We start from the raw sequence: 26408 nt of genomic DNA on the forward strand, positions 1-26408 counted from the left end.
GTTTGGGATGCTCTGGATTGACATGTTCCAGTTTCCGCCAATATCCAGCAACTTCGCTCAGCCATTGAAGGGGAGTGGGACAACAATCCGAAAGGCCACTCTATGCGAAGGAGATGTGCCGCGCTGCATGAGGCAAATAGGCTTCACACCAGATACTGACTGGTTTTCTGATCCATGCCCCTACCTATTTTGTAAGGTATCTGTGACCAAAGGTTGCATATCTGTGTTCCCAGTCATCTGAAATCCATAGATTAGGGCCTAATTAATGTATCTAAATGTACTGATTTCCTTATATGAACCGTACCTCAGTAAAATCTTTGAAATTGTTGCTATTTTTTTTCAGTCTAATACATAGATGCTTTCTTAACTATGTCTGCCACTCAGACTTACATTTCTGTTTGCTTTTCTCAAGTGTCTGTGAGTCTGAGAAAAGTGCAAAATTATGACATGTATTATTGTTATTATTATTATTTTCTTATAACATAGCTATGTTTATCTCATATTTCAGCGGCAGTATGTTGAACAATGGGATGCTGATAAGATCAAAATCCACGTCGGCAATGAGCTTCCAGAACTTGTGCTGGCCAAGGCCAATGCGATCACCATGAGCAATGTAGGTCCTCCTTACTTTACCTCAAGCTGTTTTCTTTCACTCAAGTTGATCTAGTTTTATTTATATCTCTATAGCTATATCTATATATATATATCTATATCTCTATATCTCTTTATTTATATATCTATATATCTCTCTATATATCTATATATATCTTTATATCTATATCTCTTTATATCCATATCTCTATATACAGTGCCTTGCGAAAGTATTCGGCTCCCTTGAACTTTGCAACCTTTTGCCACATTTCAGGCTTCAAACAAAGATATAAAACTGTATTTTTTTGTGAAGAATCAACAACAAGTGGGACACAATCATGAAGTGGAACGACATTTATTGGATATTTCAAACTTTTTTAACAAATCAAAAACTGAAAAATTGCGCGTGCAAAATTATTCAGCCCCTTTACTTTCAGTGCAGCAAACTCTCTCCAGAAGTTCAGTGAGGATCTCTGAATATCCAATGTTGACCTAAATGACTAATGATGATAAATACAATCCACCTGTGTGTAATCAAGTCTCCGTATAAATGCACCTGCACTGAGATAGTCTCAGAGGTCCGTTAAAAGCGCAGAGAGCATCATGAAGAACAAGGAACACACCAAGCAGGTCCGAGATACTGTTGTGAAGAAGTTTAAAGCCGGATTTGGATACAAAAAGATTTCCCAAGCTTTAAACATCCCAAGGAGCACTGTGCAAGCGATAATATTGAAATGGAAGGAGTATCAGACCACTGCAAATCTACCAAGACCTGGCCGTCCCTCTAAACTTTCAGCTCATACAAGGAGAAGACTGATCAGAGATGCGGCCAAGAGGCCCATGATCACTCTGGATGAACTGCAGAGATCTACAGCTGAGGTGGGAGACTCTGTCCATAGGACAACAATCAGTCGTATATTGCACAAATCTGGCCTTTATGGAAGAGTGGCAAGAAGAAAGCCATTTCTTAAAGATATCCATAAAAAGTGTTGTTTAAAGTTTGCCACAAGCCACCTGGGAGACACACCAAACATGTGGAAGAAGGTGCTCTGGTCAGATGAAACCAAAATGGAACTTTTTGGCAACAATGCAAAACGTTATGTTTGGCGTAAAAGCAACACAGCAGGGACAGGGAGGATGGTTCAAATTGATGGGAAGATGGATGGAGCCAAATACAGGACCATTCTGGAAGAAAACCTGATGGAGTCTGCAAAAGACCTGAGACTGGGACGGAGATTTGTCTTCCAACAAGACAATGATCCAAAACATAAATCAAAATCTACAATGGAATGGTTCAAAAATAAACATATCCAGGTGTTAGAATGGCCAAGTCAAAGTCCAGACCTGAATCCAATCGAGAATCTGTGGAAAGAACTGAAAACTGCTGTTCACAAATGCTCTCCATCCAACCTCACTGAGCTCGAGCTGTTTTGCAAGGAGGAATGGGAAAAAATTTCAGTCTCTCGATGTGCAAAACTGATAGAGACATACCCCAAGCGACTTACAGCTGTAATCACAGCAAAAGGTGGCGCTACAAAGTATTAACTTAAGGGGGCTGAATAATTTTGCACACCCAATTTTTCAGTTTTTGATTTGTTAAAAAAGTTTGAAATATCCAATAAATGTCGTTCCACTTCATGATTGTGTCCCACTTGTTGTTGATTCTTCACAAATGGTGAGTTTTATATCTTTATGTTTGAAGCCTGAAATGTGGCAAAAGGTCGCAAAGTTCAAGGGGGCCGAATACTTTCGCAAGGCACTGTATCTATGCAGAATTTCTATATCTCTATACATCTATACATCTATATTTTCATATCTCTTTATATCTATCTATCTATCTATCTATCTATCTATCTATCTATCTATCTATCTATCTATCTATCTATCTATCTATCTATCTATACTGCTCAAAAAATAAAGGGAACACTAAAATAACACATCCTAGATCTGAATGAATTAAATATTCTTATTAAATACTTTTTTCTTTACATAGTTGAATGTGCTGACAACAAAATCACACAAAAATGATCAATGGAAATCAAATGTATCAACCCATGGAGGTCTGGATTTGGAATCACACTCAAAATTAAAGTGGAAAACCACACTACAGGCTGATCCAACTGTAATGTCCTTAAAACAAGTCAAAATGAGGCTCAGTATTGTGTGTGGCCTCCACGTGCCTGTATGACCTCCCTACAACACCTGGGCATGCTCCTGATGAGGTGACGGATGGTCTCCTGAGGGATCTCCTCCCAGACCTGGACTAAAGCATCCGCCAACTCCTGGACAGTTTGTGGTGCAACGTGGCGTTGGTGGATGGAGCGAGACATGATGTCCCAGATGTGCTCAATTGGATTCAGGTCTGGGGAACACGCGGGCCAGTCCATAGCATCAATGCCTTCCTCTTGCAGGAACTGCTGACACACTCCAGCCACATGAGGTCTAGCATTGTCTTGCATTAGGAGGAACCCAGGTTCAACCGCACCAGCATATGGTCTCACAAGGGGTCTGAGGATCTCATCTCAGTACCTAATGGCAGTCAGGCTACCTGGAGGGCTGTGCAGCCCCCAAAGAAATGCCACCCCACACCATGACTGACCCACTGCCAAACCGGTCATGCTGGAGGATGTTGCAGGCAGCAGAACGTTCTCCAGACTGTCACGTCTGTCACGTGCTCAGTATGAACCTGCTTTCATCTGTGAAGAGCACAGGGCGCCAGTGGTGAATTTGCCAATCTTGGTGTTCTCTGGCAAATGCCAAACGTCCTGCACGGTGTTGGGCTGTAAGCACAACCCCCACCTGTGGACATCGGGCCCTCATACCACCCTCATGGAGTCTGTTTCTGACCGTTTGAGCAGACACATGCACATTTGTGGCCTGCTGGAGGTCATTTTGCAGGGCTCTGGCAGTGCTCCTCCTGCTCCTCCTTGCACAAAGGCGGAGGTAGCGGTCCTGCTGCTGGGTTTTTGCCCTCCTACGGCCTCCTCCACGTCTCCTGATGTACTGGCCTGTCTCCTGGTAGCGCCTCCATGCTCTGGACACCAAGCTGACAGACACAGCAAACCTTCTTGACACAGCTCGCATTGATGTGCCATCCTGGATGAGCTGCACTACCTGAGCCACTTGTGTGGGTTGTATTCAAAAGTGACCAAAACATCAGCCAGGAAGCATAGGAACTGAGAAGTGGTCTGTGGTCACCACCTGCAGAACCACTCCTTTATTGGGGGTGTCTTGCTAATTGCCTATAATTTCCACCTGTTGTCTATTCCATTTGCACAACAGCATGTGAAATTTATTGTCAATCAGTGTTGCTTCCTAAGTGGACAGTTTGATTTCAGAGAAGTGTGATTGACTTGAAGTTACGTTGTGTTGTTTAAGTGTTCCCTTTATTTTTTTGAGCAGTGTATATATACGTATATATATGGAGATACAGATATACGTTGTATATATATATATATATATATATATATATATATATATATATAAATATATATATAATAGAGAGAGTGATAGATACATATAGATAGATTATATATAATATATATATACAGTTGAAGTCAGAAGTTTACAAACACTTAGGTTGGAGTCATTAAAAATAGTTTTTCAACCACTCCACAAATTTTTTGTTAACAAACTATAGTTTTGACAAGTCGTTTAGGACATCTACTTTGTGCAAGACACAAGTCATTCTTCCAACATTTGTTTACAAACTGATTATTTAACTTTTAATTCACTGTATAACAATTATAGTGGGTCAGAAGTTTACATTCACTAAATTGACTGTGCCTTTAAACAGCTTGAAAATTCCAGAAAATTATGTCATGGCTTTAGCAGCTTCTGATAGGCTCATTGACATCATTTGAGTCAATTGGAGGTGTACTTGTGGATGTATTTCAAGGCCTACCTTCAAACTCAGTGCCTTTTTGCTTGACATCATGGGAAAATCTAAAGAAAAAAATTGTAGAGGTTCATTCTTGGGAGCAATTTCCAAACGCCTGAGGTACCACATTCATATGTACAAACAATAGTACGCAAGTATAAACAGCATGGGAACACGCAGCCGTCATACCGCTCAGGAAGGAGAAGCGTTCTGTCTCCTTGAGATGAACGTACTTTGGTGCGAAAAGTGCAAATCAATCCCAGAACAACAGCAAAGGACCTTATGAAGATGCTGGAGGAAACAGGTACAAAAGTATCTATGTCCACAGTAAAACGAGTCCTATTTCGACATAACCTGAAAGTCCGCTCAGCAAGGAAGAAGCCACTGCTCAAAAACCGCCATAAAGAAAGCCAGACAACGGTTTGCAACTGCACATGGGGACAAAGATCGTACTTTTTGGAGAAATGTCCTCTGGTCTGATGAAACAAAAATAGAACTGTTTTGCCATAATGACCATCGTTATGTTTGGAGGAAAAAGGGGGAGGCTTGCAAGCCGAGGAACACCATCCCAACTTTGAAGCACGGGGGTGGCAACATCATGTTCTGGGGGTGCTTTGCTGCAGGAGGGACTGGTCCACTTCACAAAATAGATGGCATCATGAGGGAGGAAAATTATGTGGATATATTGAAGCAACATCTCAATACATCAGTCAGGAAGTTAAAGCTTGGTCACAAATGGGTCTTCCAAATGGACAATGACCCCAAGCATACTTCCAAAGTTGTGGCAAAATGGCTTAAGGACAACAGGGTCAAGGTATTGGAGTGGCCATCACAAAGCCCTGACCTCAATCCCATAGAAAATTTGTTGGCAGAACTGAAAAAGCGTGTGCGAGCAAGGAGGCCTACAAACCTGACTCAGGTACACCAGCTCTGTCAGGAGGAATGGGCCAAAATTCACCCAACTTATTGTGGAAGGCTACCCGAAATGTTTGACTCAAGTTAAACAATTTGAAGGCAATGCTACCAAATACTAATTGAGTGTATGTAAACTTCTGACCCACTGGGAATGTGATGAGAAATAAATAATAATTCTCAGCCAAGGGAATAATTATCTCTACTAATTATTCTGACATTACACATTCTTAAAATAAAGTGGTAATCCTAACTGACCTAAAACAGGGAATTTTTACTCTGATTAAATGTCAGGAATTGTGAAAAACTGAGTTTAAATGTATTTGGCTAAGGTGTACGTAAACTTCCGACTTCAACTGTATCTCGATCTGTATATCTCTGTCTTTGTATATCTATATCTATATCTCTATATGTCTATATCTCTTTATAGCTATATCTCTATATCTCTGTAAATCTATATCTCTATCTCTTTATTTCTATTTATCTATACAGTATATATCTATATCTTCTATCTATATATCTATATCTCTATAACTTTATATCTTTATCTCTATATTGTATATCTATATCTATATAGTATATTTATATCTCTGTATAGAATATCTATATCTCGATATAGTATATCTTTATCTCTATATCTTTATATCTCTATATATCTCTCAACCTTCAATGTTTTGCGACTCAGTTTTTTAAACGCTTGATCCTTCTCCTTTTTTTACAGAAACTGTACAAACAAGGATTTGATGAAACCATCAAGAAGGGTTATTACCTTCCTGTGGATGCTCTCTCTGTCAAGGCTGCCAAGCACGGTAGAGAGATTATCAGTGATGTGAGTACTGTATTTTTGTCCCCCTTTATTCATAGAGTTTTTTTCCAAACCCTCAAGCTAAATTATCAGTGGTGTAAATGTCATTTCTAGAACATTTTCCCAATTATTATAGTCCTAAAGTCGTATACGAATGACGATTCCTGAATCAGTTCCTGAATCAATTCCTGAATCAGTTTCTGAATCAGTTTCTGAATTAGTTCCTGAATCAGTTCCTGAAAATGGAATAAATCAGGCATGAAGATACCTGGAATGTCTTTGATTTATAAGGAAAGGATGTTCAATCAGTTCATCCTTGTCTGACTGTGGTCAAATTCTCTTCTGATCTATTTCAGTACAAGTACAAGGCTGGCTACAGCAAGCAGGTTGGCCACCACATTGGAGCCCGCTGTGTCGAGGAAGACCCTCTGCTCATGCTGGCTATTAACTCAGCCAAGATTGCCAGTGATGCTCTGTACAAGAAGGACTTCCACCAGTCCAAGACTAAGTTCCATCTCCCATTGGACATGATGGCCTTTGAGTTGTGCAAGAAGAACCAGATCCAAGTCAACGACTTCAACTACAGAACTCACCTGCACAACTGGACCTGTCTGCCAGACTCCACTGACGTCGTCCATGCAAGGAAAGTCTACGATCTGCACAGTGACGTAAGCTCCTTCTCAATATACTATATCAAATGCTTTATTTATTTTCCATGACCCACTTCCACGTTTTTTAAAATGTCTACAGTAAGTGTATTTGTTTGGTTGGTTGGTTAATTGATGCTCTCCACATCCAAGGCTGTCTACCGTGCTGACATGGAGTTCATTAGAGGTACTGGCTGGGTCCCCATTGGCTCTCTGGATGTGTTGAAAGCTAAGAAAGCTGCAGAGATTCTGAGCGATCGCCTCTACAAGCAGAAACCAGATTCTCTTAAATACACCACCGACATGCACTCCATGCCTATGGTGCTGGCCAAGGCCAATGCTGAGATCATAAACAAGGTTGGTGAAATGTTCAATACATAGATTATTATGTAACAATGTCTTTCACTCAGATCAGTGGTTTAGATGGTCAATCTTGCATTTCTGGTAGCTATTTTCAAGGTCCTTGGGTCTGACAAATGTGCAGTTAAAATCCCATGTAATATTACCTTATTCATATTTTCTTATAACATAATCATGTTTTTTCTCCTATTTCAGGGCAACTATGTTGCACAATGGGATGTTGATAAGATCAAAATCCACGTCGGCAATGAGCTTCCAGAACTTGTGCTGGCCAAGGCCAATGCGATCAACAATAGCAACGTAAGCTCCCTCTTGCTTCCTTCACTACATACATTACTACACATTCAATAAATGTTGTGTAACCTAAGACTTCCGCTGAAGCTCTAGTAAAGTTCTAGTGATCCTTAATAATGTGTTGGCTCTGTTTCTAAGCTGTGTCCCTATATACCTTTTCAGAAACTCTACAAAGCTGAATTAGAGGAGTTGTACAGGAAGGGCTATAACCTGAAAAGCGATTGCATCGCCATCAAAGCTGCCAAGCATGGTAGAGAGATCATAAGTGACGTGAGTGCTGGATATTTTCCATCTTTTTTTCACATTATTTGAAAAATGTCAAGAGTTGATGCAAATATATTATCATCATGTATGTGATGTTGACTTAAAGTACAAGTGTATATACATTTTTGCTTCCATTTAGGTCAAGTACAAGGCTGGCTACAGCGAGCAGGTTGGCCACCACATTGGAGCCCGCTGTGTCGAGGAAGACCCTCTGATCATGCTGGCTATGAACTCAGCCAAGATTGCCAGTGATGCTCTGTACAAGAAGGACTTCCACCAGTCCAAGACCAAGTTCCACCTCCCAGTGGACATGCTGACCATTGAATTGGCCAAGAAATGTCAGATGCAGGTCAATGATTTCAACTACAGAACTCGCCTGCACAACTGGACCTGTCTGCCAGACTCCAGTGATGTCGTCCAGGCCAGGAAGGTCTACGCTTTGCATAGTGACGTAAGTAGAATGTGAACACTCATTAAGGTTATGAGGGTGGGCCTCACCTATCATTTCAGGACAAGACAAACATTATACCTTCGAAATGTACTTTCTTACCAAATTGTTTTCCCTCTGCTGCTCCCATATAAAACCAGGCTGTGTACAGGGCTGATATGGAATGGCTCAAAGGCACTGGCTGGGTCCCTATTGGCTCGATCGACGTTGAGAAAGCCAAGAAGGCCGCCGAGATCCTGAGCGAGAGGAAATATCGCGAGCACCCAAGCAATTTCAAATTTACCGCCACAACCGACGACATGCCTTATGCTTTGGCTACGGCCAATGCCCAGATAATGGACAAGGTAATGTGCCGCTTTCTTTCTAGAGTGGAGGGAAATTGAACTCAGGTATACATACTGTACATTCAGATTCACAGGATGCAGAGACTACTATTAAAAATAGTGAGATACATTATTTTCTTATAACATTGCCGTTGTTTTCTTATGTTTCAGCACCAGTACGTTCAACAGTGGGAGGCCGATAAGGTCCAAATCCACGTCGGCAATGAGCTTCCAGAACTTGTGCTGGCCAAGGCCAACGCGATCACCATGAGCAATGTAGGTCTTTCTTACTTTGCACTCCTTCAAGCTGTTTCCATTTACTCAAGTTGATGTAGTTGTATCTGTTTCTCTATAGCTATGTCTCTACATGATTTGACTCTCTCAACCGCTTCAATTTTTTTTTTTTTTCAATTTCACATCATATTTTTAAGAAATGAATTACAGTACCTTCGAATGAGGGCACTAAATATATAATGGTGTTATTTCAGAAACTCTACCGTGAGGGATTTGACGAGATGATCGGACAGGGATATCACCTGGATAAGGATGCCATTGCTGTCCAACATGCCAAAAAGAGCAGAGAGATCATCAGTGATGTAAGTTTGTATATCCATCTCCTCTGAATGAGCATTGGCAGCCATCATATAAAACAACACAATACTTAGCTAGTCCTCTCTTTTTTCAGTACAAGTACAAGGCCGGCTTCCGCAATCAGTGTGGCCACCATATTGGAGCCCAGTGCGTTGAGGATGACCCTCTGCTTGTGCTGGCTGCCAATGCAGCCAGGATCTCCAGTGATATTAACTACAAGAAGGACTTCCACCTCACCAAGACCAAGTTCAGCATTCCACTTGACATGATGTCTGTCGACTTGGCCAAGAAAAGCCAGTTCCAGATCCAAGAATTCACCTACAGAACTCAACTGCACAACTGGACCTGCATGCCAGACAACACTGATGTTGTCCGCGCCAGGAAGGTCTACTCTCTGCATAGTGACGTAAGTACACAGAGAATCATGGTCCAATCCGTTTTGGCTATCACTGGCTCCTTACTCTACCCACCAACCATTGAAGTTCAAACAACTATTGCACTACTATCCCACAAGGAGTAATTACTTTACCTGAACCATGGTTCCTTCCTTCCAGGCGGTGTACAGGGCTGATCTGGAGTGGCTCAGAGGGTGCGGCTGGTTGCCCCAGGGTTCTGTGGATGTCATTAAGGCTAAAAATGGCCAAACTATCCTCAACGAAAGGCTGTACCGCCAGCCCCCCAGCTCTATCAAGTTCACCAGTGTTGTTGACTCTCCAGAGGTTGTCCTGTCGAAGCAGAACGCTGAGATCCTCAGTGATGTGAGTACTTAGCTTTTAGCCATTGAAGTGTCCTTCTATTGAAGTAACCAAACCTGACCTGTTATCTTGGTCTCTTTGTAAAAAAAAGCATTTCTGGTAACTGCAGAGATAGACATTTTGTGAAATATAGATCTAGTCTGCGATAACAGTGGTTGGATTTATCATTAACTCTTTGATTGTGTGTGTTTGTTGCTTTTCACAGAGGAAATATAGAGAGGTTTGGGATACTGAGAAGACCAATATCCACCTGAACAATGACCTTCCTTCTCTGGTGCTGTCCAAGGCTAATGCTATCGCCATCAGCAATGTAAGTCTGCTTCACTGAACGCTTTGCACACTGCCAAGGCACATACTTTGGATGTGTCCTTTGTCTTATTTATAGTATGTGCAGTGAACAGATTCAGTCAACAACAATATAATGACATTAATTCAGATACACAAATAAAGAAACCTATAGACATGTTTTGTTTATAATCACATAACAGTATGCCCAGATATTATTATTTGACTTACCAACTCAATGATCTTTCCATTTCACAGAAACTATACACTAAGGATTGGGATGCCGACAAGGCTAAGGGATACCACATCAAGGAGGACGCCATCGCAGTGCTGAAGGCCAGAAAATCTAGAGACATCATCAGCGACGTAAGAGAAAATGACTGAAGTCGGCGTCCATTTCATTAAGGTCACTTGATTCAATGGAGTCAGTGGAATTAACTCTCTGATCCTCCTTTTTTTCCCTCAGTACAAATACCACGAGGGCTACCGCAAGCAGGTTGGCCACCACATTGGAGCCCGCTGTGTCGAGGAAGACCCTCTGATCATGTTGGCTATGAACTCAGCCAAGATTGCCAGTGATGCTCTGTACAAGAAGGACTTCAACAAGTCCAAGACCAAGTTCCACCTCCCAGTGGACATGCTGACCATTGAACTGGCCAAGAAATGCCAGGTCCAGGTTAACGACTTCAACTACAGAACTCACCTGCACAACTGGACCTGTCTGCCAGACTCCACTGATGTCGTCCAGGCCAGGAAAACCTATGATCTGCAGAGCGATGTGAGTTTTACCATATTTGGACTCAAGGAAGAGTAGCTTCTGCTTTTACAACTGTTAATAGGGATCCTGTAGTGGGGTAATATTTTATATAAATGCATATTGTATACACCTCACATGCAACCCATAATAAGACTGCAACTAATATAATCAAAGTCTATTAAACTGAATATCTGACCCCATAATGATGATTTAGCAATAAGCAGGAGACTATAGTTGAGTTACAATAATGGGCAATCAAGAAAGGTCTGAGAATGGAATTCTAAATGTGTTTTTAATTACTTTGTCAAATTAACGATACATTATACAAGGCATGCACTTAAGTTAAAAAAGCATGAACGATCATTACAAGGTATATTCTAGGGATGAGAGAGAGAGAGAGAGAGAGAGAGAGAGAGAGAGAGAGAGAGAGAGAGAGAGAGAGAGAGAGAGAGAGAGAGAGAGAGAGAGAGAGAGAGAGAGAGAGAGAGAGAGAGAGAGAGAGAGAGAGAGAGAGAGAGAGAGACCTCTGCTACCCAGAGGTGAGACAGAATGGGGGTTGGAGAGATAATGCAGCATTCCTAAGACAACACAAAGGAAATTATTGCATACAGTGTAAAGAGTCACTTCGGGAGCTGGGCTGCTCTACAATACTAATCAAATAAATACTAATAAATACTTCACATCCCTTTTTTTTTATCCCTGTATGAAATTGTAATTAGTTGCTTATGATAATATGTTGTATATGCTGTGTTCACCTCAAAGTATTTCAGGGACATCCTCACCCCATATATCTTTGTTGATTTTAACCCTCTGTTCATTCATATTTGGGAAAGGCTATCAGTGTTTAGTGACACATTGACCCCTATGCCAATACAAACACCCTGTTGTCTTCTCCCAGGCGGTGTACAAGGCTGATCTGGAGTGGCTCAGGGGATGTGGTTGGAACCCCCATGAGTCTGTGGAGGTGTTGAAAGTCAAACACGCCCAAGCGGTCCTGGCTGACGTAAGTCATTTAAAACATATAATATATGTAATAATAATTATATATATAGAATAATATGATAGTATATAGTAATAATGCCTGCAAGCAAGTGTGTCATCTGCCTGATTTATTTTATTTGTGGACTGAAACAGGTTAACATTTAATGACATGTATTGATGGTTGATTTTGGTTTGATTGTTGTTGTTAATGTAGACATTGTTTAATGTTGTCTTGCAGAGAGGCTACCGTGTCAAGTTGGATCAGCAGAAGTTCACAGCTCCTGTGGACAGAATAGACATGGTTTGCGCCAAGAACGCTGCAGAGATCCTCAATGAGGTGAGTCGGGACATGGGACAATTTTGACATGTTATAACGCATGAAAGAATCACAATGTTTTTGGAACTTCTCACATTTTGTGGATAACAGGTATCACAATGAAGGAAAAAAACATTGGGCTGTTGAAGCAACAAGAACAGTAGTCATTAAGTACAATACTAATCAATTGCTTTTGTGTTGTTTTTTTTCATGCAGGCTAATTACCGTGCCCTGTGGCACACAGAAAAGACTAAGTACACGGTCACAGACACCCCAGGATTGGCAACAGCAAGAGAGGTGGCCAAGAATCTCCATCCGGTAAGATACCTTTTCTTTCTTTACATCAGAGTTCTCAGACATTTGAAATGCTCAAAGTGCCTTTGCCAGTCTGAATAATGAAGGTAGAGGGGAATTCCACTTTCCATTTTGAAATAAATAAGAAAGAAAAACGGAAGAAAATGTTCCTAATACATGTAGTGTATTACACTCTGTAATCTCTGTTCCTATCTATCTTCCTGTTCACAGAAACTATACACCAAGGACTGGGATAAGGTCAAAGCTACCGGCTTCTTCATGCCCGGAGATGCTGTTCCCATCAAGCAGTGCATCCACAACAATAAAGTCCAGAGTGACGTGAGTATCACAGTGTTTTCCTTTATTTCAACAGGTTGTCATTGATACTTATCTCATCTAAATGTAATGGAACAGTATTGTCCGTTCACTCCCAATAAAGATAACATTGACGACATAATGTTCTTAATATCCTGTGGAGTGTGTAAGTGACTCAACATATCCATTCTCTCAGTGCCGTTTTCCTTCTAAATGCTTTAGATCTCTATTGCAGTCTCTGTATGTATAAATAAACAGTCAATTCAATTGCAACTCAGTAAGGCACACTTTTGATACTTTACGTGTCTCTTTCACAGCACAAATACAAGACGGAATATCGCAAGCAGGCTGGCCACCACATTGGTGCCCGCTGTGTCGAGGATGACCCTCTGCTCGTGCTGGCTATTAACTCAGCCAAGATTGCCAGTGATGCTCTGTACAAGAAGGACTTCCACCAGTCCAAGACCAAGTTCCATCTGCCAGTGGACATGTTGTCCTTTGAGCTGGCAAAAAAATGCCAGTTCCAGGTCAATGACGACCATTACAGGACCCGTCTACATAACTGGACCTGTCTGCCAGACTCCACTGATGTCACACAGGCCCGCAAAGCCTACGACCTTCAGAGTGACGTGAGTAGATAGATTGGCCTACCTGACACAACTTAACAATTGCAGTATGTCCGTTATGCTTTAGGGCTTCCAGGATACATATACACTGAGTGTACAAAACATTAGGAACACCTGCTCTTTCCATGACATAGACTGACCAGGTGAATCTGATCCCTTGTTGAGGTCACTTGTTAAATCCTCTTCAATCAGTGTAGATGAAGGGGAGGAGACATGTAGATGAAGGGGAGGAGACATGTAGATGAAGGGGAGGAGACAGGTTAAATATTCATTTTTAAGCCGTCAGACAATTGGGACATGGATTGTGTATATATGCCATTCAGAGGGTAAATGGGCAAGACAAAATATTAAAGTGCGTTTGAACGGGGTATCGTAGTAGGTGCCAGGAGCACTGGTTTGAATGGGGTATCGTAGTAGGTGCCAGGAGCACTGGTTTGAACGGGGTATCGTAGTAGGTGCCAGGAGCACTGGTTTGAACGGGGTATCGTAGTAGGTGCCAGGAACACTGGTTTGAACGGGGTATCGTAGTAGGTGCCAGGAGCACTGGTTTGAACAGGGTATCGTAGTAGGTGCCAGGAGCACTGGTTTGAACAGGGTATCGTAGTAGGTGCCAGGAGCACTGGTTTGAACAGGGTATCGTAGTAGGTGCCAGGAGCACTGGTTTGAACAGGGTATCGTAGTAGGTGCCAGGAGCACTGGTTTGAACGGGGTATCGTAGTAGGTGCCAGGAGCACTGGTTTGGTTTGAGCACAGGGTATCGTAGTAGGTGCCAGGAGCACTGGTTTGAACAGGGTATCGTAGTAGGTGCCAGGAGCACTGGTTTGGTTAGGTGCCAGGAACACTGGGGTATCGTTTAGTAGGTGCCAGGAGCACTGGTTTGAACAGGGTATCGTAGTAGGTGCCAGGAGCACTGGTTTGAACGGGGTATCGTAGTAGGTGCCAGGAGCACTGGTTTGAACAGGGTATCGTAGTAGGTGCCAGGAGCACTGGTTTGAACAGGGTATCGTAGTAGGTGCCAGGAGCACTGGTTTGAGTGTGTCAAGAACTGCAATGCTGCTGGGTTTTTCACACGCAACATTTTCCCTTGTGTATCAAGAATGGTCCACCACACAAAGGCCATCCAGCCAATTTGACACACCTGTGGGAAGCATTGGAGTCAACATGGGCCAGCATCCCTGTTGAACGCTTTGACACCTTGTAGAGTCCATTCCCCTCGATGAATTGACGCTGTTCTGAGGGCAAAAGGGGGTGCAACTGAATATTAGGAAGATGTTCCTAATGTGTTGTACTGTGTATATCTCTCTCTCTCCCCCCTATCTCTCTCTCTTTCTCTCTCCCCCTCTCCCTCTCTCTCCTCTCTCTCTCTCTCTCTCTCTCTCTCTCTCCCTTCTCTATCTCTCTCCCCTTCTCTATCTCCCCCCCTCTCCCCCTCTCTCTCTACCCCACACCCCTTTTAAAATGATTGTTTGTCTGACTCTCTCCTCTGTCTGTATGCAGGTTGTCTACAAGGCCGATTTGGAATGGCTCCGTGGATGTGGATGGGTTGCTGCCGAATGTGTCGATCACGTCAAAGTCAGGAATGCCCAGAAGATCATGAACGAGGTAGGTTCCTTTATCTGTATCCAAGCTGTTGGTGTGGTTCTAGGTTTCATTGGACACATTCTGCTCCTCACATCTCTGTCATTAGTACTGTATGTGTGTGCTACCCTTCAGGGAATTCTTACCATGTCTTTCTCTCTCTCTAATGTCTTTTTGCAGAGGCTTTACAAGAAGGATGCCAAAGACAACTTTGCCAAATACACACACATCGTGGATCGTCCTGAGCATATCCTGGCCACCATCAATGCTTTTAACCTCAGTGATGTGAATGAATGAATTTACTACTTTATATTTTATCTTAGCTAAGTTTACCAAAAGTAAAACAACTACAGGCCATGAAAAAGTATTTGACACCTTTCTGAATTTCTCTATTTTTATATATTTTTGATCTTGAATGTTATCAGATCTTCAACCAAAATACAAAATACAAATGACAAATAACAAAAAAAGGGGGCAAATACTTTTTGGGATGTACATTTCCACTGTTTCAAAGTATTATTTGAAAGCAACCCTGGTAGGATAGAGTACCTCCTTCAGATAGCCTTTGACCCATACCTCAGAGAAACATGTGAGGACATTGTGTTAAGCGGGATCCTTCAAATTGATCATGACCTGTGCCTATATGTCCTTCTGTTGTAAAGCTGAAGTACAAGGAGACCTTCAATGCAGAGAAGGGCATGTACATCGGCTCAGAGGACACACCCCAGCTGGCCCATAGCAGAGAGGTCGCCAAGGTCATCAGTGAGGTAAAGTACTCTACATCCATAGGACTTCGTCTTCACAGAAACACCCATCTGCATAAATGTCTAATTTTATATACAAAATATCATTTTAATAATGTAGATAATAATTCATACATTTTATTATTTCTATGTTATACAAAATAAATACATGTCTGAAACGATGTTTACATTGTGGATTGTTTTGTTGTCATTTGTAGAAATACTACAAACTTCCCTGGGATGAAAGCAAAGCCACTGGTTACCAGCTGGACGCCCATTACATCCCTGTAGTCGGAGCCAAGAAGACCAGGGATATTGTCAGCGATGTGAGTCTAATTCATAGTCTCTTACAACCAACAATACAAATATGATTAACAGGAAAAAATATAATGATTATTACTATTAAATATACATAATAATTAAAGAGCAACTGACATGTGACTTTAGTACTATTAAATCTAGTCAGAATAGTTGGTAATATATTGGATTTCTTAACATGTGTTAAATGTGTGTCAGTTTGATCATATCAATTAGTAACTGCTAGTGGTTGCATATGTTGCTGTGGCAACAGAAGCAGACGCAAAACATGCAAATATAGCAGAGATTGTTTGTCCACTGTGCTGTGCTATGTATACTTGCTGTATCAACAAAGCGCTTTGCTCTCTGCAATCGATGATGACATTTTTTTCTTTCTTTGAAACTAAAACATTTCAGGTTAAATACCATGACGCCCATGAGAAGGCCAAGGGCCACTACCTGGCTGACACCCTGGTGGACTTCCCTGAGGTGATGCGCTGTGGAGAACAGGAGAAACAGAAGGGCCTGGTAAGATATTATACTGCTATAATTCTATAATATATCTACAGTATATCTAGTAAGATATACTACTGCTATAATACTATAATATATCTACAGTATATCTAGTAAGATATACTACTGCTATAATACTATAGTACAGTATGTCTGGTAAGATTTAATACTGCTATAATTCTATAATATATCTACAGTATATCTAGTAAGATATACTACTGCTATAATACTATAATATATCTACAGTATATCTAGTAAGATATACTACTGCTATAATACTATAGTACAGTATATCTACAGTCTGTCTGGTAAGATATAATACTGCTATAATACTATAGTACTGAACAGTATATCTACAGTCTGTAGATATATGTAATAGTCCGGTGGCCATTTGATTAATTGTTCAGCAGTCTTATGGCTTGGGGTTAGAAGCTGTTAAGGAGCCTTTTGGTCCTAGACTTGGCGCTCGGGTACAGCTTGCCGTGCAGTAGCAGAGAAGACAGTCTATGACTTGGGTGACTGGAGTCTCTGACAATTTTATGGGCTATAGTTTTTAAAACTATAGAATACAGTGCCTTCGGAAAGTATTCAGACCCCATGACTTTTTCCACATTTTGTTTACGTTACAGCCTTATTCTAAAATGGATTAACAAAAACAAATCCTCAGCAATCTACACACAATAACCCATAATGACAAAGTGAAACAGGTTTTAAGATATTTTTGCAAAAAATATAACTGAAATACCTTATTCAGACCCTTTGCTATGAGACCTGAAATGGAGCTCAGGTGCCTGTTTCCATTGATCATCTCTGAGATGTTTCTACAACTTGATTTGAGTCCACCTGTGGTAAATTCAATTGATTGGACATGATTTGGAAAGGCACACACCTGTCTATATAAGCTTCCACAATTGACAGTGCATGTCAGAGGAAAAACCAAGCCACGAGGTCAAAGGAATTGTCCGTAGAGCTCAGAGACAGGATTGTGTCGAGGCACAGATCTGGGGAAGGGTAGCATAACATTGCTGAAGCATTGAAGGTCCCAAAGAACACAGTGGCCTTAAACATTATTAAATGGAAAAAGTTTGGAACAACCAAGACTCTTCCTAGAGCTGCCCGCCCAGCCAAACTGAGCAAACGGGGGAGAAGGGCCTTGGTCAGAGAGGTGGCCAAGAACCCGGTGGTCACTCTGACAGAGCTCCAGAGCACCACCAATAAGGCCTTTATGGTAGAGTGGCCAGATGGAAGCCACTCAGTAAAAAGGCACATTTACAGCCCGCTTGGAGTTTGCCAAAAGGCACCTAAAGACTCTAAGACCATGAGAAACAAGATTCTCTGGTCTGATGAAACCAAGATTGAAATCTTTTGGCCTGAATGCCAAGCGTCACATCTGGAGGAAACCTGGCACCCATCCCTACGGTGAACCATGGTGGTGGCAGCATCATGCTGTGGGATGTTTTTAAACGGCAGGGACTGGGAGACTAGTCAGGATCGAGGCAAAGATGAACGCCGCAAAGTACAGAGAGATCCTTGATGAAAACCTGCTCCAGAGCGCTCAGGACCTCAGACCCTATGTACACAGCCAAGACAACGCAGGAGTGGCTACGGGACAAGTCTCTGAATGTCCATGAGTGGCCCAGCCAGAGCCTGGACTTGAACCCGATCTACAGTAACATCTCTGGAGAGACCTGAAAATAGCTGGGCACCAACACTCCCTATTGAGATGATCTGCAGAGAAGAATGGGAGAAACTTTCCAAATACAGCTGTGCCAAGCTTGTAGCATCATACCCAAGAAGACTCAAGGCTGTAATCGCTGCCAAAGGTGCTTCCACAAAGTGCTGAGTAAAGGGTCTGAATATTTATGTGAATGTGATATTTCAGGTTTAATAAATATGTAAAAAGTTCGACAAAAAACTGTTTTTGCTTTGTCATTATGGGGTATTGTGTGTAGATTGATGAGTGAAAAAAACGATTTAATTCATTTTAGAATAAGGCTGTAATGTAACAAAATGTGGAAAACGTCAAGGGGTCTGAATACTTTCCGAAGTCACTGTTTCTACAGTATACCTAATAAATAAAATACTGCTATTATACTATAGTATATCTACAGTATATCTAGTAAGATATGATAATGCTAAAATATTATAGTATATCTACCATATATCTAGGTAATATATTACTGCTATAATAATATAGTATATCTATAGTCTATCTAGTAAAATATAATACCGCTATAATTATATATCTACAGCATATCTAGTAAGATATGATACAACTATAATACTACAGTATATCTATAGTATAGTATATCTATAGTATAGTATATCATTAGTATATCTATAGTATATCTAGTAAAATATGATACTGCTGCATATTCAGGGCGGCAGGTAGCCTAGTGATAAGAGCTTTAGGCCAGTCACTGAAAAGTTGCTGGATCGAATCCCCGAACTGACAAGGTAAAAATCTGTCATTCTGCCCCTGAACAAGGCAGTTAACCCACTGTTCCCCTGTAGGCTGTCATTGTAAATAAGAATTTGTTCTTGACTGACTTGCCTAGTTAAATGATATGATATGAATATGATATCAAAAAATGATATGTTCACATATATTAAGATATCACTTACACAGTATAATCTAGTAAATCGCACACATGAAAATCCAGTTGCTACAGTCGCCAAAGATACAATAAAACAACAGAAGGTCATCATTAAGAATTTGTTCTTAAATCTACCTGTATAAATAAAAGTTAACAAATACACTCTGTTGGAACTTGGAATATGCCATATTTACTCCTTAGATATACTTTCTTATTCATATGTTTAGTTCTGGTTCTCCTACTTATTTGTTATTTGATTTGATTGAATATGCTTTACTTACTTCTAATCTTATTTTGTTGTTGCAATGTTGAGAGGTGAACCTGCAGGTATGCATTTCATTGTACTCTGTGCACCACGTTTATCCTGTGCATGTGACAAATATGCTTTCATTTGATTTGATTATATTTTGGATTTGAAAAGAATCCACGTATCTGGAGATCTGAACACAGTGCCCTGTTCTTTCTTCCAGAGGAATTACCAGAAGGAGTATAATACCAACAAGACCAAGAACCACATCCCCGCTGACATCATTCCCAACATGGTGGCTAAGAGGTGCCAGGACATGCTCAGTGACGTGCTGTATCGCACCTTACTGCACAACTGGACCTGCCACCCCGACCAGCAGGACATTCTCAGAGCCCGCAAGAACAATGAGATCCTGAGTGATGTATGTTGTATTTCGCACATGTTCAAGACATACTTTACAAATAAGTTAAAAATACACTGAACAAAAAAACTTGTAAAGTGTTGGTCCCATGAAATGTTTCATACGCACAAAAAGCTTATTTCTCTAAAATGTTGTGCACAACTTTGTTTGCATCCCTATTGGTGAGCATTTTTCCTTTGCCAAGACAATTCATCCACCTGACAGGTGTGGCATATCAACAAGCTGATTAAACAGCATAATCATTACACAGGTGCACCTTGTGCTGGGGACAATAAAAGGCTACTTTAAAAATATGCAGTCTTGTCACATAACACAATGCCACAGATGTCTCAAGTTTTGAGGGAGCATGCAATGGGCATGCTGGCTGCAGGAATGTCGACAAGAGCTGTTGCCAGAGAATGTAATGTTCATTTCTCTACCATAAGCTGCTTCCAACATCGTTTTAGAGAATTTGGCAGTATGTCCAACTGGCTTCACAACTGCAGACCACATGCCAGGACTACGTACCACGTGCCAGGTCCAGCCCAGGACCTCCGCATCGGGCTTCTTTACCCACAGGATTGTCTGTCGGGGTGGCTAAATCCTCTCAGACCCACCCATGGCTGTACCCCTGCCCAGTCATGCGAAATACATAGATTAGGACCTAATGAATTTATTTCAATTGAGTGATTTCCTTATATGAACTGTAACTCAGTAAAATCTTTGAAATTGTTGCATGTTGCGTTTATATTTTTGTTCAGTGTGTATATATATATATATATATATATAGTTTAAAAACAATACAATGACATGCTGTATTTAAGAAACAAATAGAAGTAATAATAATGTTGGCTCGTCTGTTCCTCATCCCTCTGCTGTCCTTAGTTAGCTACACTACGTTACACTATCACAGTATTTGTAAAATCCCATTAAATCCAACTGATCTGATCTCTGCATTGTGGTATTGTCTATCGATCTGCTAGGTGTACTACAAAGACGACCTGAACTGGACAAAGGGAATTGGTTGCTATGTTTGGGACACACCTGAGCTTGTCCGTGCCAAGAATGCCTACCTGCTGCAGAGCGAAGTGAGTTCAAAGAGAGACGTCACCTCTGTCACACTTACTGTCATTTATACCAATGACTCCCCTAGTCTTTTGTTTGTTAATGATTGACTACCAGTCCATCATAAATACTAAATAAATAGTATATTTGATCATAATAGTGATAAGAGATTATTTAAAAAGTTATATTCCTGTGTGGAGACTATTACATTTTAGTCATTTCGCAGAAGCTTTTATCTAGATTGACTTACAGTAGTGAGTGCATACATGTTCATACTGGTCCCCCATGGGAATTGAACCCACAACCCTGGCATTGCAAGCACCTTGCTCTCACCAACTGAGCCACACGTGACCATGTGGCTTCTGCATTTGTTTTCTCACAGCTCAAATACAAGGAGGAGGGTAAGAAGGAATTCAACAACTACTCCATCGTGACAGACACCCCTATCTATGTGACTGCTCTCCTGGGTCACACCTGGGCCAGTGATGTGAGTGTCAGATGTACTATACAGAAATCTATACTATACTGCATCATACTACACAATTCCTCTAATAGTATAAAAAAAATATAAAAAATCTGCTTTGTATCAAAACATATGCTCTTTATCTCCACAGCTGAACTATAGGGAGGCTTACCATAAAGACAAGCATAACTATACCACAATTCTGGATACCTATGACTATGCACACAATGCCAACCTCAAGGACATCTACAGCACCGTGAGTGTGGCTCTACTGTAGACAGACACTATGTCTCCAAATGATCTATTAGGATTTTAAATGCGGTATTTAGAATGTTTATCTTTCTTTTTGTGTCATCTAGAAAGCATATACATCTGCCTGGGACAAGATCAAGGCTAAGGATTACACGCTGCCATCAGACTCCCACGCCCTGAAACACGCCAAACAACAGAAGGTCATCCTCAGCAATGTGAGTTCAACATATCACCCAACTTAAAACCCTTTCGTAGTCCAACACGTTTTTTAACTATTGATGCTCTTTATTGAGAATTCATCATTTGTTTCAAGTTGTTGTTTTGGATCCCTAAGATTCAATGTCATTCATTTGGTTTATCAGTAATCTCACACATAAAAGTTGCGTGTACATTGTTAAATCTTCTACTCAAAGCAACCCATATGATCCCCTCCCCTATAGGTTAAATACAGGGAGGATTATGAGAAGTTCAAGTCCCTCTACACCCTGCCCAAGTCCCTTGAGGACGACCCACAAACTCTCCGCTGCCTCAAAGCTGGAAAGATGGGTCTTGACGTGAGTCTTGTTGCCTTTTTTCATGATCACCTCTTTGCTCTTTCCATATGGCAGTCAAACACATTGATCTTAAACCGATAGAAATGTAGATGGTTTAATGGTTTATGTACCCTCCCTACGTATAGCGCTTGTACAAGGCGGACTATGAGAAGACCAAGGCAAAGAACCACATCCCCCCAGATATGCTAGATGTCCTCTCAGCCCGTCAAACCCAGAACCATGTCAGTGAGATCGGTTACAGGAAGCACCTGCACCAGTGGATCTGTATGCCTGATATGCAGGTGTACGTCCAGGCACGCAAGGTCAACGAGCAGCTCAGCGACGTGAGTCATCTGAACAATTCATGTTTCAATACACTTTTTTTATGTGGAAAACTGCATTTATTGGAATTTCACATTGCATTTAATCACAGTGTCATGTGAAGTTAAATTATTATAATTATAATTATAATAAAATGTGTTATTCATACTTATTATAAACAATATTATTTTCAAATCAAATATATCATGTTTTTTACATATTAAAAAACATTTTCTTCAGGAAGACCTAGTGTTATTTTTTTTTCTGGTGTGTAGTTGTTCATTTACGATCTGGTAGAATGTGTCAGACAAAGTAACTACTATTGGAAATTACTTCTAAACTAACAGTTATATGTGTGTAGTTCATTATATTATGTAGTTCTAAGTTATAGTGCATTAATTCTGTCCTTCCTCTTGCTTGTCATTAGGACTTCATTAACTGATATTTTTCTGTAACTCCACAGATCTTCTACAAGGAGGACCTGACCTGGCTGAGGGGAATTGGCTGCTATGCCTGGGACACCCCTGAGATCCTGCGAGTCAAGGCTGCTGACAAACTGCAGAGCGATGTATGCTCCCTCCGCATGCCTCTCACCTATCTTTCTTAATCCGTCTTTCCTCCTCTCCTCTCCTCTCCTCTCCTCTCCTCTCCTCTCCTCTCCTCTCCTCTCCTCTCCTCTCCTCTCCTCTCCCTCTCCTCTCCTCTCCTCTCCTAATCTAATGACTGTAGGAATCAGATTAACCCCACAGATGTGGACAAAGATGTGGATGTATTTGTGTGTTTGTTCTTGTCTTCCAGAACAAGTACAGAGCCAAGGGCATTGAGGCGTTCAAGGATTACTCTGTGGTCATCGACACTCCTACCTATGAGACTGCAAAACTGAGTTCTCAGAACCTGAGCGATGTGAGTACTGTCACTAAAGCTTCTTACTTCTATATCACCATCTTAATGTTTTATTTCACCCTTATTTAATCAGACGAGTCAGTTAAGAACAAATTCAAGTTGACTTTAAAAAATTCTCAATCAATCAATCAAATGCATTTATAAAGCCCTATTTACATCAGTAGATGTCACAAAGTGCTTATACAGAAACCCAGCCTAAAACCCAAAATAGCAAGCAATGCAGATGTAGAAACATGTTGGTTAGGAAAAACTCCCTAGAAAGGCAGGAACCAAGGAAGAAACCTAGATAGGAACCAGGCTCTGTGGGGTGACCAGTGCTCTTCTGGCCGTGCCGGGTGGAGATTACAAGAGTGCATGTACATTAAGGCCAGATCGTTCAAGTTCAATGATGAAGCATATTAAGTTCTCACCTATTCGTCCTCTATCCTCTCATGTTCTCAGCTCCACTACCGTAACGACTACGTCACCAATGTCAAGGGAACTAACTCCTCCCCCGCTGTCACCGTGGATACAGAGAGGGCACGCCTGGCCAACTTCAACCAGAGTGATGTAAGATGTTTTCAATTCTTACTTATTTTCTTTGATCATTTATTTGCTTTAAGTACACTCTTACAAAGCATACATCACTCATAACTTCAAAGATGCATAGATAGTACCTACTCCCTCAAACTGTTTCTGGATATAAACGCTGACTGTAATTTCTATGATGATTCTCATATCTTATGTCCTCTTCTGATTACTCCTCTCCTTATTTTCTTCAGAACTTGTACAAGGAGGCCAACAAGAACTCCATGCCCACTGGCTACTCTCTTCCCCACGATAATCCTCTCATGAAGCAGGCAAAACAAAATTCCATTGTTGCCAGCAGCGTAAGAAACACACTTTATTTTCTTCAAATGTTCATCAATTTGTTACATTGTGTATAAAATATGAACCATTCACATTCCGTGAGGTCATTGTATAAAATAAAATAATATTAATCTATTCAGATGCAAAGTTTCAGTTATAAGAGGCACATACTGCAGGAGTGTTGTGTACTGTAGGATGACTGGATGGATGTAGTGGAGTTACACTAGGAACAGTCTTGTGTTGTGTACTGTAGTATGACTGGATGGATGTAGTGGAGTTACACTAGGAACAGTCTTGTGTAGGTGAATTAAAGGAAGCCTATATGTGTAGTTACCGTAGAATGGTAATATGTTGGATTTGTATCGTAGTACCTCACTCGTGGAATTGTGTTGTTGTGTAGGTGAAGTACAAGAATGACTATGAAAAGTCAAAGGCTACGAACTATACCATGGATCCAGAAGGTGTCAGCTTCGTCAACATCAGGAACGCCAACAAGGTCACCAACCCGGTAGGATTACAAACGTCTGCTACTCTTCCCTCACTATTTGGAAAAATATAATAATTTATTAATTATTCAATTTGATTGATGATCCTTCTATACATTTTTTTGTTATGAATCCCTTGAAAGATATTGAATCGTTATAGAGTCAAAGACTCTAGTATGTTGGTATTATTAAAAGGATTGTTTTGTGGTGTAGTAGTAGTGATGTTATTTCCCCTCTCTCTCTCTCTCTCTCTGTCTGTTTGTCTGTCTGTCTCAGCGTCTATACCGTGAGCTGTATGAGAAGGGCAAGGGCAAGATCCACACCACCTATGACACACCCGAGATCAGACAGGTCAAGATGACCCAGGAGGCCGTCAGCGACGTACGTGACCTTTTGACATCCTGTCATTATCACTCCTGTACTATTGTCATTGATGTTTGTTACTATGGCTCATTGATGGTTGTTACTATGGCTCATTGATGTTTGTTACTATGGCTCATTGATGTTTGTTACTATGGCTCATTGATGTTTGTTACTATGGCTCATTGATGTTTGTTACTATGCCTCATTGATGTTTGTTACTATGCCTCATTGATGTTTGTCACTATGGCTTTGTGTTGATGCTTGCTACAAGTCTAATTCATCATGATTATATCTATTTTTTCATTCATACTGTACATTCATTATATTTAGAGACATTTCGTTTAAAAACAATGGATTTATTTGTTCTATTTGCTGTGAAGTTAGTTTGTCACATGTTCTAAGTACGGTGTGTCTCCCTCTGTCCCATGCAGTTGTGTTACAAGGAGAAGTACTTCGCTAACAGAGGCACCATGATCCCCATGGGCATCACTCCCCAGATGATACACTGTAACCACGTCAACGAGATCACCAGTGACGTACGTGGCCCAATAATGTTCACTCACTGAAAACAAAGCAGCCAAGTAACTTCTGAAACAGGCAATATTTAGGCTATACAACTACTGAAATATGTTTTTTTTCACCAAATACTTAAGTTAACTTCAGTGAGAATATGAGAAGGGTTAATGGTTTATTGTTACTTTTCTAAGTCCCTCCATGCCTAATGAATAATTATACAGTAATGTAATCGTTGTGTCTCTGTTTCCATCACCAGCTGAGATACAAGGAGGACCTTCTGTGGCTGAGAGGCATTGGCTGCTTCCTGTATGACACACCTGAGATGTCTACTGTCCGCAACATTACCAAGTTTAGAGTAGGTACCTTTCCTTTCTTTCTCATTTTGTTATGGCTTCAATCACCAATCAGTTGGTGGATTACAACCCTCACGAGGCGATTGGTCTAAGTAATTAGCTAAGTATACACAATCTGCAAATACTGTAAATACTGTCTGTAATATTTCTGCTCCATGTTAATCCATATTCATTTGTCTTACCACAATAGGCCAACTATGAAGTTGAGGCAAAGAAGAACCATGCCAACTTCACTGTGGTCCTGGACACACCAGAGTACCAGCGCGTCACTGAGCTAAAGACCCACATGAGCGACGTGAGTCATGTTCTCTACTATATCGCCCACCATTTCCCACACATATATATATAGATATATAATATATAGATCTATATATATTATTAATATATCATATTGTAATATACAATATATTAACAGAATACAGTAAAACTGCCATTATACGAGGCCGTTGCTTGTTGGAGACTCAGCATTTAATGGAAGTTTTGCCG

The 26408-nt window shown here is 40.9% G+C and overlaps 1 protein-coding gene across 5 annotated transcripts in view; it reads left to right on the forward strand.

Annotated features, from left to right (window-relative positions):
• The window catches only part of LOC112224863 (nebulin-like), a 93772-nt gene that overhangs the window by 37668 nt on the left and 29696 nt on the right, over positions 1-26408 (forward strand). For all 5 annotated transcript variants that reach the window (XM_042306584.1, XM_042306585.1, XM_042306587.1 and 2 more), the window contains exons 58-98: positions 509-613; positions 6105-6212; positions 6545-6856; positions 6989-7192; positions 7391-7495; positions 7652-7759; positions 7893-8204; positions 8342-8545; positions 8696-8800; positions 9013-9120; positions 9210-9521; positions 9670-9873; positions 10076-10180; positions 10414-10521; positions 10622-10933; positions 11811-11915; positions 12132-12230; positions 12426-12527; positions 12735-12842; positions 13136-13447; positions 14942-15046; positions 15203-15307; positions 15685-15789; positions 15984-16091; positions 16480-16590; positions 19643-19840; positions 20803-20907; positions 21267-21371; positions 21499-21603; positions 21707-21814; positions 22040-22153; positions 22279-22476; positions 22917-23021; positions 23252-23356; positions 23798-23905; positions 24118-24225; positions 24606-24713; positions 24967-25071; positions 25485-25589; positions 25826-25924; positions 26113-26217. In XM_042306584.1, coding sequence (XP_042162518.1) covers positions 509-613; positions 6105-6212; positions 6545-6856; positions 6989-7192; positions 7391-7495; positions 7652-7759; positions 7893-8204; positions 8342-8545; positions 8696-8800; positions 9013-9120; positions 9210-9521; positions 9670-9873; positions 10076-10180; positions 10414-10521; positions 10622-10933; positions 11811-11915; positions 12132-12230; positions 12426-12527; positions 12735-12842; positions 13136-13447; positions 14942-15046; positions 15203-15307; positions 15685-15789; positions 15984-16091; positions 16480-16590; positions 19643-19840; positions 20803-20907; positions 21267-21371; positions 21499-21603; positions 21707-21814; positions 22040-22153; positions 22279-22476; positions 22917-23021; positions 23252-23356; positions 23798-23905; positions 24118-24225; positions 24606-24713; positions 24967-25071; positions 25485-25589; positions 25826-25924; positions 26113-26217 — 5853 coding nt within the window. The remainder of the gene's footprint in view (positions 1-508; positions 614-6104; positions 6213-6544; positions 6857-6988; positions 7193-7390; positions 7496-7651; positions 7760-7892; positions 8205-8341; positions 8546-8695; positions 8801-9012; positions 9121-9209; positions 9522-9669; positions 9874-10075; positions 10181-10413; positions 10522-10621; positions 10934-11810; positions 11916-12131; positions 12231-12425; positions 12528-12734; positions 12843-13135; positions 13448-14941; positions 15047-15202; positions 15308-15684; positions 15790-15983; positions 16092-16479; positions 16591-19642; positions 19841-20802; positions 20908-21266; positions 21372-21498; positions 21604-21706; positions 21815-22039; positions 22154-22278; positions 22477-22916; positions 23022-23251; positions 23357-23797; positions 23906-24117; positions 24226-24605; positions 24714-24966; positions 25072-25484; positions 25590-25825; positions 25925-26112; positions 26218-26408) is intronic.

This window comes from Oncorhynchus tshawytscha, linkage group LG26 (genome assembly GCF_018296145.1).
Source record: "Oncorhynchus tshawytscha isolate Ot180627B linkage group LG26, Otsh_v2.0, whole genome shotgun sequence".
NCBI classification, from domain to species: domain Eukaryota; kingdom Metazoa; phylum Chordata; class Actinopteri; order Salmoniformes; family Salmonidae; genus Oncorhynchus; species Oncorhynchus tshawytscha.